The sequence below is a fragment of the Triturus cristatus genome, chromosome 3_1, assembly GCF_964204655.1.
Source record: "Triturus cristatus chromosome 3_1, aTriCri1.1, whole genome shotgun sequence".
In the NCBI taxonomy this organism is placed as follows: Eukaryota; Metazoa; Chordata; class Amphibia; order Caudata; family Salamandridae; genus Triturus; species Triturus cristatus.
The window spans coordinates 306,776,258-306,788,399 of record NC_140583.1 but is presented as its reverse complement, the minus strand read 5'-3'; the positions used below and the strand labels follow the sequence as shown (position 1 = coordinate 306,788,399).

At 43.8% G+C, this 12,142-nt stretch overlaps 1 protein-coding gene across 1 annotated transcript in view; it reads left to right on the top strand.

Annotated features, from left to right (window-relative positions):
• Positions 1–12,142, top strand: part of TRIP4 (thyroid hormone receptor interactor 4) — a 461,936-nt gene that overhangs the window by 49,880 nt on the left and 399,914 nt on the right. The window contains exons 4-5 of the mRNA XM_085643987.1: positions 4,731–4,955; positions 6,413–6,491. Of these exons, the coding sequence (XP_085500113.1) occupies positions 4,731–4,955; positions 6,413–6,491 (304 nt within the window). The remainder of the gene's footprint in view (positions 1–4,730; positions 4,956–6,412; positions 6,492–12,142) is intronic.

The window sequence follows — 12,142 nt, the reverse complement described above, 5'->3', positions numbered from 1 at the left end:
TATTTCTTTGTTTAGGTGTTTTATGTTGAGTAAAAATTATCTCTTACCACTGCTTTAAGGACTTGAGACACTACTTATACAGATCTTACAAAATACAATTTAGAATTGGGTGGTCTGGATAAACAAAGAGCACTTGGTGAATTAAGGGAGGTGATCCGAGAGCATATAACCTGGGATACTGAGGAGTTCCATGGGCCCCTGTACACCCAGAATCTGAATTTAGATTGACAGGAAAATATTGTGGTGCTCTTAGTGGGTAGGAATATTGGATTTCTCTCTCTCTAGTGGCACTTTAATGCAACCGTGCAAACCTATTGTATTGATATTACTTGAAAAGGGAGGGAGTTACATAAAAGTTCACATTTTCAGTTTCCATAAAAACAATAAGGAGATGGAAGGAATGCTTGAATTAATCTCAGCCACAGGTGATCGTTCTGAGTCACCATCGTTTTTTGCGCACTATCCCATGATACACAGAGACTTGACTTATGCAAATCAGTCTTGGTCATACTCCAGTAGGAACAGCCCAGTCCAGGTTCCATCCTGATGGGACTATAAGCCACCTCAAACCGGTTTCAACCTACTTAAGCATCATTACTGAGTTATAGCTTGATTCTTACGGCACAGTGAGCATGGGACCCGCATCTGGGCTTACCTGTCTCGCTTAAGGCATCAATTGGAAAAAACAACAAGATAATGAAAGGAACACTTGCATTAATCAGCCAGTGGCAATTGGTCAGGCCACATTCCAGACCATAGTTGTTCTCCCAATGTGCCATTCTAGACCGTGCCATAGGACTCCAGCTATACCTCACTGTTGAGACCTAATTAGACAAAGGGTTTTCGTCAGTAGGGGACCACGGTTATATGCTTATGAAGGAATGTCCCATTATAATTGTGGTAGTGCTGAATGTGCAGCGGTTCGATCTGTATTACAGAGAGGGGCCACACTAGTGTTTGCAGCCTCTGCTCAAATACCAAAGTGCCTCTAGTGTGCAGATAGCAAGCACACACACCTGTTGCTCCATCAGAGCACGTTATCTAATATGGCCCCAGGTGTATTCGTCTAATAAGCTCAATGGATACAAACCAATACTACAACTTTTATTCCATAGTAGGCTGCCACATTACATCACAGGAATCCAAACAGTGTCTGTGATATCATGATGTTTAGTGGCCACCCTATTCCCAGGTGTGACTCCTTTATGATGGGAACAAAGAATGTGGTTGTATTTCCTGACTGAAGCATAAGCCATGGATAACAGGTGGGCAGTAAGGATGATAACCTGGTTCTTTTCTGCACGGTGAAATTGCAAACCTTCGGCTCCATAAACCAATGACCCATGTCTGGGTAGGCTACCAAAAAGAAATTATCATTTTAAGACAAAACCACGTCAATAAAAATCGATGGTGTGGATTAGATACATACATAAGATTGAATTTGAATTTATTGAATTTATAGTGTGCATGGCTGCCCAAGGGCTTACCAGCGCTAAAAGAATTCCGACAGTGGCGAGCTGAGCCAACGCCTAATTATTGTGGGAAAAGCCAGGTTTTCAGATTTTTCCTGAAGTGCATGACCTCAGTTATTAGCAGCAAGTCATGATTAGCTACTGTTAATTTGCCTTAATCATCATCATAAAATCTTTGAATCGTTATGGTGCCAATAGCGAAATACAGTGCAAACAATCAAAATCAAGTTGTATTTTTTATTTCTTATTTCCGCACCATGTTTCTCATCCTAATTGCAGCCAAAATAAATGTATAGATCATTATGCATACAAATTCAGACTGAAGTAATTGAAGGCGTAGCAAGGCAGGTCTGCATTTCCTTATATTAAAGACCTCAGTAAACCAAATAGTCTCCTAGGTGCTGTATAGAGCCTACCAAACAGACAGGAGTGTAAGAGTGATTGAGCGGATTCTGAATCACAAGGGCCTGAATCAAGGTCTGAATCTCTATGCCCATCTTTAGTATAGAAACTAGAAGATGGGCGCTATATTAAAACAAACCTCACCAAATTATATCTGGGCAGGGATTTGGTACAAAATGCAGATATGATTCCATAAAAATTGTGGCCGATAACATTTCATAACTGGCCACCATCCTCTTATGCATTCAACCACCCAATGTGGACGCAGGTATCCGGATGCATCATGTGCATATGAGGCTATTGGAGGTTTGCAGTAGCAGCTAGAGGGTCTAATAAGACCTTCTAACTGGGTTGTGCTATAATCTTACAAGGTTGCTATGCCCTTGATGACGTGGTGATGCAGGTGGCGAAGTACACATCAGTTTCATTTATATTTTTTCTTTGTGTTGCTTTGGCTTTAATATTATGTATTTATTGTATGATATGATGCAAACGATTCAACCCATTTGAATTTGACCTTTTCTACTGTCTCAAATAAAATACAAAATACTTTCTAATGATGGAGGAAATGTTAGCCAGATTCTTGCGATTTTCGATGAGAGGGAAGGGATAAGCTGGTGGTGGAGTTATTCTGTGCCTAATCTTTTCAAATAGCTTTTTCTGTCAATGTTGGCTTTGTTAATTGAGACTGAAGAAAGGCTGCTTTTGCTTAACATATTTAATATTGTATGTCCGTCTGGCATTTACTAAGATGGTGATTGATTCAGGATGGTTTTCGTTTCATTATTGAAAGTCGTTTAGCTTTTAATGTTTTTCGCTTTTGAAGGGCAGGGTCATCAAGGATGCTTGCCATAGTGTTTTACACAGAAGCAGCATATAATTATGTACACCCCGGAGGCTTTTGTTGCCTAAATCCTTGCTGGTCATCTTTCACATATCTTGTGTCCTCCTGACCTGTTTGGTATGTTCCTAGCACCATGGAAATGAGGGAGAATGAGAAGGCGCAACGTCAGCCAAGTGTCACAGTAAGTTGCCCCAGGGAGCAGGCTAGCCTAGCAGGTGGTGTCCCTGTTGTTGGGAGGTGCATCAGCTTTCCCAGTCAAAGGACTAGACTATGGAAGAGGGTTGCTGTTATTAAGTGATAGTTGGGTATTTTTTATAAGTGATATTATAAAGAGAGTAGGGGTTGGCTTGTCAATCTTGTAAATGTGATGACAGTGCTGTTTTTTAATAACAGGAAAAATATGCCCCTTATGGGAGTTATTTTGCCATTATGATAGAGATCCTTAATTGGATTTGTGGGTGGGCTTTCGGGGTGCAGTCCATGACGTTCTTTTTACTATTTGTAGGCAGATTTACTGGATATTTTATTTTGAAGGTGTGAGAGGCATCTGTTTGGAGGGGGCTCATGTTGGGGCGAAGATTAGCTGAAGGAGGCAAGGGACTAAGGGAGGTATTTGAGATTAGGTAGGTAGTAGATAATGTAGTGACGACAGACCGCGCCATGTTGCTTATTGCATAAACCTTTTTCATCCGTGTTTCCCCAAGGTGACTTCTGGTGACAATCGGCAAAGGACAGAAATAGAGGCTTTGCCGGGCTCTGGTTCAGTGTATTTTTTCTGCTTCAGCAGGGCTCATCCCTCGATGACCCCTAACACTATTTTTAACAATACAAAGGAATTGTGTCAATTTTGCCAATGCTTGACATTTTTGGCTGTGTTTGAGGATTCTTGTCTGTATAAACATGGTGTCCCGTTTATAGTGACTCATTGAGAGGACTTTGGCCCGAGTGTAGAGTGCAATACGTTGGTGAAATTGATGGAACTTTATTTAAAGTGTTTCTAATCCAGGTTTTAAAATTGATGTTTGCATCTTAGTCTCCGTTAAGGATATCTCCGATCCTCAAAATGCAGTCAGTCTGTATTTTTCTCTGCATGCATGACAAAAACAGATCCATAAATGGTTCCAAAGATGTGAATTTGTTGTCGGCTCGAATATTTTCTAGAAGATCAGTTCAGCAAGGGCACTGTGTTAAATCGCGTGCATTCATCTATGCATCTTGCCTCTTGCTTTGGCCCTTGCTGTTCAGCCACTGTAGATGTGCTGTGTGGAATGTTGGAGTGGTGATGATGATGCAACTGAACATTTGGGGTTCCTGTGAGGTGAGGAGCGTCAGTTGGAGTGTGGGCTGAGCAGCAGGGGGGCTGCTCCTGGTGGGGCTATCTTGATGTCTATACTATGGACTAAATCAAGAGCCTACTATGAATATTCTAATTTGCAATGAAGACAAATAAATTAATCTGAAAACGATGACGCCTCGGCTACTGGACTTTCATTACAACACATTGGGTCATTGTAGGGTTACTTTCTGGAAAGTAACGGAGCCCCAGCATGCAGATGCACCATTTAAACATAACACATTAACAAGGTACCTGCAATTTAGCTCCTGCCCTAGAAGTCATTTCTAAACTTTTATAATTCTACAAAGAGTAGGGTGACTACATTTGCAGAGCCGATCTTTATATTCATTTCAACCAATTGCAATAAGTTTTTAGTTGTACATTGTGCATACCCAATCTCTATTCCAACGGGCAATATCGTGGCTATCATTTCCATATTATTCTGACTTTGCTTTTCCAGTGTTGTCCTAATCTCACTCTTTCATGCAGTCTGAGGCCTTCAGTGTAATATCTGTTCTATTATCGTGGTGTGAAGGGATGTTGGCGAATGGCTGTACGTCACCCATATACAAGAAGGACCTTTACTGTATTCACTCTCAGCCTGCATCTTTATTGGATGAGCCTTGACTACTCCGTAGGTGTTTAGTAACTGAGTCACGTGTGTTCCATACACTAGGCTCAGGAGAACAGCAGCAGTGGTGGATCATCGTCTAAGAAGAAGGCCAAATTTGTCAGCTTGTACACGAAGGAGGGGCAGGACAAACTGGCGGTGCTGATTCCGGGTCGCCACCCCTGTGAGTGTCTGGCGCAGAAGCACCGGCTCATCAACAACTGCTTGGCCTGTGGTCGCATTGTCTGCGAACAGGAAGGTTCCGGCCCCTGCCTTTTTTGTGGCACATTGGTAAGTGTCTGGCTACTTTCTAATATCCGCATAGCTCTGCTCTACACTGACATGCAAAGTGTGCACCCTCTAATGCAGCCTGTCTGGGGTTCTTTGCTCTGGTGTGCTGTGTACTGCAGTCTCAGGAATTAGGAGAAGCGGATGGATGGTTAGTTGATTATAAGTGTATCAGAACCAGAAACTTGTGGATTTTGTACTTCGGACAGAGAAACACTTTCAATCTTAAGTCACAAGTTATTGCACAACTCTGCTCGGTAGTAATATATAATGTCCATCCTTTGTCTTCCTGGTATAAATGAGTTGTTTATGGCCGTTCTCAGGGGTTAGATATCTAATTTCAAACAAAGTGCTTTTGTTTAAGAAAGCAAACATGCCTTCGCGCTCTCTGGAACAGTCCTGTGTACCTTCACTACTGTAGTGTGCCCACTCAGTGGCTATATTAAGTAATGTTGATCCCCAGCCTCTTGTGCTGGCATCTGCTGAACACCACCTTCCCACATTTTGGCTTCCAAATCACAATGCTAGAAGTCAGTTGGGCAAGTATTCTATCCAGTAATGTGGGCTATGGTAATCAGATGTCCTTTTCCAAGCCAGTGCAATAGAGAATAACAAAAGTAAGGCGTTTAAAAACACAGGAGTTTCCAGGGAGTTAGGTGATATTGGTTAGGATGGAAGATCATCGGGCAGAGTGTGATTGTGGGCCATGGGGGTGGGGGTAGGGGGGTGCCCCCTGTACGGAGGGAACAGGTACAACTTCACAGTGTGAGCAGAAAGCAAATAAAGAGGAGTGTAAAAGGCTAAAGAGAAGGGAGCACATCAAAAGAGGAGTAAGTTGTTGGTTGAAAAGGGACTCCAAAGGAGTGCTCCCAAATTGAAAGAAATTAAATAAATGCAGGTTAGATGCAGACAATTAGAACCAATTACAACATTATAGCAGATGCAAGTATTGAACCATTCTTTTGCTCCAGAATATTTTTTTCGAAATAAAAGATCTGATCTTTATTACTGAGATTTTAGCAAAGTGCAAATACTTCATCTGTATGACCCCCCTCTACCCCCCCCTAAATCCTTAAGTAATATCCTCCTAAAACCTTGCGGTCCTTTGTCTTCGAAGTCTTATTCAGGCTCTTACATTTGATGTTATATTGACTACTACTTGTATTTGTTTAGCTGAAACATATATTTACTCCAGTTTTCCAGCTTTCTTTATCCTCTTTCTGCTGTCTCTGCACTCATCTGTGTTCACTGTTGCAGGGGAGGAGTGCACTAAGGAATGCATTTACTGTATATGTGGTCATTAGGGCCACAAGTGAAGGAGTGCAGTATGAAAGAGCTAGGCTTATATTAGGGCCGGAGAGATGCACAACTCTGAGTGCGCTTGTGATGGAGTGTTCTCCTCAGTAGTCAGGGTCTTTGGAGCCACTGGATTATAAATTATTTTCTTGTTTATTTTCCAGGTGTGCACGAAAGAAGAGCAAGACATTTTGCAACGGGATTCCAACAAGAGTCAGAAGCTGCTTAAGAAGCTCCTGACAGGTGTGTGTCATTTTAGATCTGTTCCCATATTGCATTTCACTTCTTCAGGCTAGTCTGGCATGTTTCTAGGTCTTCGTCTGCACCCTGCCACCCCACAGAGTTCCGCATTTTCTCTTTGTGCTACTTCTGCTGGTTCCATGGTTGTTGCCTCTCCATGTTTCACTGGCACACACCCCATGTGTTTCTCCTGGGACTCATCAGAAAGGGAACCCATTTTATCCCTAACCTGTTCTGCACAGCACCTCTCCACCCAGAGAGTTCTTGCCCATGCAGTCGCTGGCACGTCCCATTTTATTTCCTGTGCACACTACTGTCACTCTTTCTGTGTGCATCTCATCTATCTCATTCCTAACCTCCTAATGCTCTCCTCTAACAGTACTCTTTCAAACTGCTTTCTACTTTCTCCCTTGCAGTGTTGGAGAGATTTTTTCTTTTAAACATGTAGGCTGTTGAATCTACATTTTTGTGGCAGTTCTGCTGGGATGTAGTTTCTGGCATCTCCTTCATTGCCATTTAAAGTGTCTGTTTTAGGTCACTCTTCCACATAGAACCTGATTACTTTTGCATGCAGAGATTCCAAGTGGCCAAAATTTCTGATACTGGACAAAATATCAGGCATTCAGTCACAGCAACTACAAGTCGCACCGCATGGAATATGCAAGGTACGTGTGAACCAGGAATTACCAGACCGAATTCTGCACAGAATTCCCTGTTCCATAGATCTAATGCAGATATTTACCAGCAGGTTGTAAATGTCGTCACGAGTCCTACAAGGGGGAAGGGGCTTCAGGGGTGAGAAGGGTAGGTGGGGGAAGATAAAGGTGCCACGTGGCAGCGGTGAGCAGTGTAGGGTCCTCAGTGTCATGGTTCAGATTCGTCAGGGGTTGAAGGCTGGGATCAGATTGCACTGTAGCCCATTCCCCAAGGCTATTTTCACCAGCCAAAATTTCCAGCCATTAAAAGCAAGTCCGGTGTTCCCATACCTACGAAAAATGGATGCTGCAAACCTGGCATTCTTGTAATTGCGCAGACTGGGCAGGAGAAAGTTACCACTGAGGCCATCACTTTGAGGCCATGTTATCCACCTTGCAGCTTCTTTCTCATTCTGGACGAGAAAAGCCTAGAGACAGAACACTGCCAGTTGCAGTCACAAGCAGGTGAGATCAGGCAGTAGAAAGCTTCTGTTCTCTTTTCTTTCCCTGCCTGCTTGTGACAGGATGCCATGGTGTTTAGCTCAGCTGATTTGAGCCAGAGTAAAAGTGGCAGCAGGCCCCATGAGACAGAGGTTAAGGAGGTATGACGGTACAACTTTTGGTTGTCCAACCACCAGCATCTCCACAACATGCTCTAAAATGGTGGAGGAGGGCTGTTGTGTGGCAGTGTGAGCTAGATTTCTAAGCCATGTCTCATATTGCACCTCTGCTTGCGCCACCTTGCGCTACACCTCTGTGTGACACCAATAACAAAGAGCAGTGGGATGCTGGTGAAAATTCAGCAGGTGTCTGCTTTTGCTGCTGGCTATGCAGTAATTTTTTCTTTTCACCCTTTCACTTAAGATGCTTCTTCCTGGGAGTTCCACTTGAAGTCCTGAATTTTTCTTTTATTTCTTTTGTGTTTCTCTTTTTATTTAGGTTGTAAATAGAGTTTCTAGTGAAAAGGAGAGTAGACTAGTGTACTTAGCTTAAAACATTGAGTTTGAGTGGACAGCTCCATCGTAATTGAAAGAGGTCAAATCGTGCAGCAGTTGAAATGCATGACAAATGCTTAATTGTTCCTTTTTGGTTGTGGGTTGTGTAGTCTGTTACTTTTATGCCATCTTTCTAAGTAAACTATTGATGTTGCGCTGATAGTACATCAATGTGAAGATGTGCTTTCTTGTTGATTTTCTTAATGCTGCATTTAATTTTTTTCTAAATGATTTTTACATTTCAACATTTTATTAAAAGTTTTCAAGTACAGAAATGTACAGTTTAATAGATGGCACAATGTCACATTTGTCAGTCCCACACACCAGACAAGTCACAACAACAGAAACATCCCCATCCCCATCCTGCTGCTCTCTTTCCCTTTTAGATTACATCTGAGTGTGAGCAGTCTCATTTCCCTTTCATTGTTCCCCCTCCTAGCACCTTTTCTCGGATCAAGCCCTAAAATAAATTACATTGCTCTACCAATTGATCCCATATTTTATTGAATTGTTTCCTTGCTGTTTCAGGTCATAGGTGAGCTTCTCCAATGTTAGTGTATGCATAGACCCTGGAACCACATCGACATGTTTAGTGATAACTGTTGTTTTCAATGTACAGGAGTTTGCCTTTTTGGCCTCTCCCAGCATGTGAGCTAAGATCATTCTGTGGGCCCTAATGCAGTCCCCATTTGTGGGCTGAAGCCCTAGTAAGACCAACTCATGTTCGGCTGATAAAGGTATACCAATACCACCCCAACTTGCTGGAGGATTTCTTACCATATGATTGATACGTCGTACTCATCAAATGTGTCATTTTTCCAGTCTCCTCACCACACATCCAGCATTCTGCTTGAACTTCTAATCTGGTGTAAAAACTGTGGTGTTAGGAATAGTTAAGTAATTTATATGAAAGCTGTCTATAAAGGACTTTTAATCACTTCCCAAGCATCTCACCTGTAGTGCACATTAAAGGCCTTGCCCAGTGTTCATGCAACTTCATTAGAGGTTGGATGCTACTGCTTTTTAGGTGTAGTACCCATTGCCCAGCTGTAAGTATTGCATCTGATTGGACTCCTCTGCCTTTAATTGTATTTTACATTCTTTAAGAGTCCTCATAATAATAATAATCCACATTTGTAAAGTGCGAACAATCACTCGTAAGGGTCTCTAGGCGCTGGGGGTCGTCGGGAAGATTAAGCAAGCTATTGCCCAGAGTCACATGGTGCTGGGCTAATCTGCTGCCGGCGCTGAGGATCGAACCATGATCCCCAGATTCCGGAGTCAGTCGCCCTGGCCGTGGCGCCACACCTCTTCCATATTACCCTTAAGAAACATGTCCCTCAGCATAAGACACTCATCCCTTCTCAGTTAGCCAAGGCAACCCCAGCCATTTCTAGAGAAAACAAAAATATGATTTGAAAAGGTGTTTAGGGTGATGAGACCTTTATCTGACCACCTCTTAGAGCTAAACTATGATCTCAGACAAGTTGCGGTTCTGAAGCCTTTGATCCTTCTTAGCCAGGAATATCTCACATTGATCTGCTTTCCACACCTGCTCCAGGAGAAGCTCGCACCAGATCCTCTACTATCTGGAATGCCCAGTTAACAGCACTCCAGCCTCTTATGTCATTTGTGTACTTGACACCCAGATGCAATAAAGAAGATACCTTTAGAGAGGCCATGCTACAGTTGTTATATACTCTGCCATATCCGTCTGGACCATCTTTGTGCCATACGGATCTGATGGGTCCTTCAGTTGGTTCACAGGTGTCGGATCAGTCCTCGACATCAACTGTGCCCCTGAAGCACGTTCTGGGGTCATCCCTAATTCCAGGGCCAGTGCAAAGCCTGATACCCCTTATAGGGTTCTTGAGTGACAAACAATAATCCCTGCTGTACATGCTATTTGATGGCACACATCTCTTTGGTGAGATGTGTGCCATCAAATAGCAAGTCGGATTCAACCTTAAAGTGCTTCAAGGAAAGCATACAATAGAGCGCTTGCTTGGACTGGCACCACCTATATGTGGCAGTTCCTCAAACAATTTTGCACTTTTCGAGGCTTCAGAAAGTGGGTCCAGCTGAGGTCAAGTCAAAGCTTGCTTTGGCAACAGCAGACTTCCCAGGCCATTCAAGGCCAGGGATCTAGCCGCCAGAGTACAGGTTCGCCCTCCGCAGCTGTGGAAAAACCACTTTAATTTGCCTTCAGCGGCCCACAGTCACCCAGTAGAAGGTCATTTCTCCTTTTACCTCCACAAAAGCAGCGCATCACATCAGACTGATAGGTGCTCTACATTGTACGAAATGGACGCACCCTTCCTTTTCTCTCTATCCCTCCAGACATGCCTACAATACCACAATGCCTCCCAGAGGGCATCTTGTCCATTTTGCAAGGGGGGGCTTCATGCCCTCTTGAACAAGGAATCCATAGAGATGGTACCAACGTCAGAAGTTGGGACTGGTTGTACCCCTAATATTTCCAGTTGCTGGAGGCCTCCACCCTTTCCATGACCTTCACCCTCTTAAACTCCTCAAGCAGGACAAGATCAAGATGCTCACCCATGCCCCAAGTTCTGTCTGACCTAGATCCAGGAGACAGGATGGTGGTGTCATTTCTCAGTGCTCCCCTTCAGCATTACCAGTGCGCCTCAGGTGTAAACAAAAGTGATGGTGGGTGTCTCTGTCTGCCTTTAGAGGTTGGGAATGCCAGGCTTCCTATACCTCAATGACAGGTTGCTGAAGGCAGTAACGCCTCAAACAGTTGTGGAATATCTACAGACAGCAGCCAACCTGTTGACATTGCTGGGGTTTTCCATCAATGTGCCGAAGTCACACTAACTCCTTCACAGAGTCTCCCCTTCGTTTTAGCCATCCTGGAAATGGTCAACGAGTCCAGGATGTTTCGACCCTTGGCTTGGGTCTCTGTGAGAGCGGCTCTGAGGCTTCTTTGCTTTCTGCATCTGCTTGTTGGCCACAACAGCTAGTACAATTTGGCCCTGCAGTCGGATCTGAAGTTTCAGTGGTCCCAGCACCAAGGGAACCAGTCTGATATCATCCAGATGTTGGAGAAGACTGCAAAAGATCTGCAGTAGTGGTGGCTGGACTGCAATTAGACAGGCGACAGACCCCTTTCCCTACCCCACCCAGAACTAACGGTTGTGACAGATGCATTATTGTTCATTTGGGCCTTTGATCTGGGAGAGGTAGAGATCAGAGGCCTCATATCGCCTGTGGAACTCACCTCCAGATAAACTTCTTTTAGTTGCGAGCGATTTGCTTGGCATTAAAAGTCTTACTCCCATCTATCAAGAAATGAATGCAGGTTCTCACGGACATCACCACTGCCGTGTTGTACTGCAAAAAACACAATGAAGAATGGGATCGTGCACCTCTGGAAATGGGATCAGGACATTTCTCTGAGTATGCAGTACCTGACTGGATCTTTAAATTGCCCAATTCAGCCAATGTTGCGTAGCTTATACCGAATGTTGACTGCACTCAGAGGGGGCTCTGGGCATCTTCCAATAATAGGTAGCGACCTAGCTCGATCTTTTCACCCACACCAAGAATCCACAGTGTCCTGACCTTTGCGCTTTTGAATTTTCCAAGCTGGATCTTGCTGGGATTGGATCTTCGGACTCCTGTACTTGTTCCCACCTCTACCTCTCCTGCCCAAAGTTATGAAGATTAGGAATGACTGGGCCCAAATCATCCTAGTGGCTTCAGGCTGGTACAACTGCACTGGTGTGTGGGAAGCCAATCTTGGATATCTGCCAGTCTGTTACGTAGACGCAGTGTTCATGTTGAAGAAACACTACCGCCTGAATAGCCAGGTCTGGCAGATGGGGGTTTCTGCCTAATCTGTCCTTCAGGAGTTCCTGGTTTGAGCTAATACACACACCCACTACCTGGGTTGGTACTGCTTTGATATCCATTCCCAAGTTGAGGAATCTGGGGTTAGAGG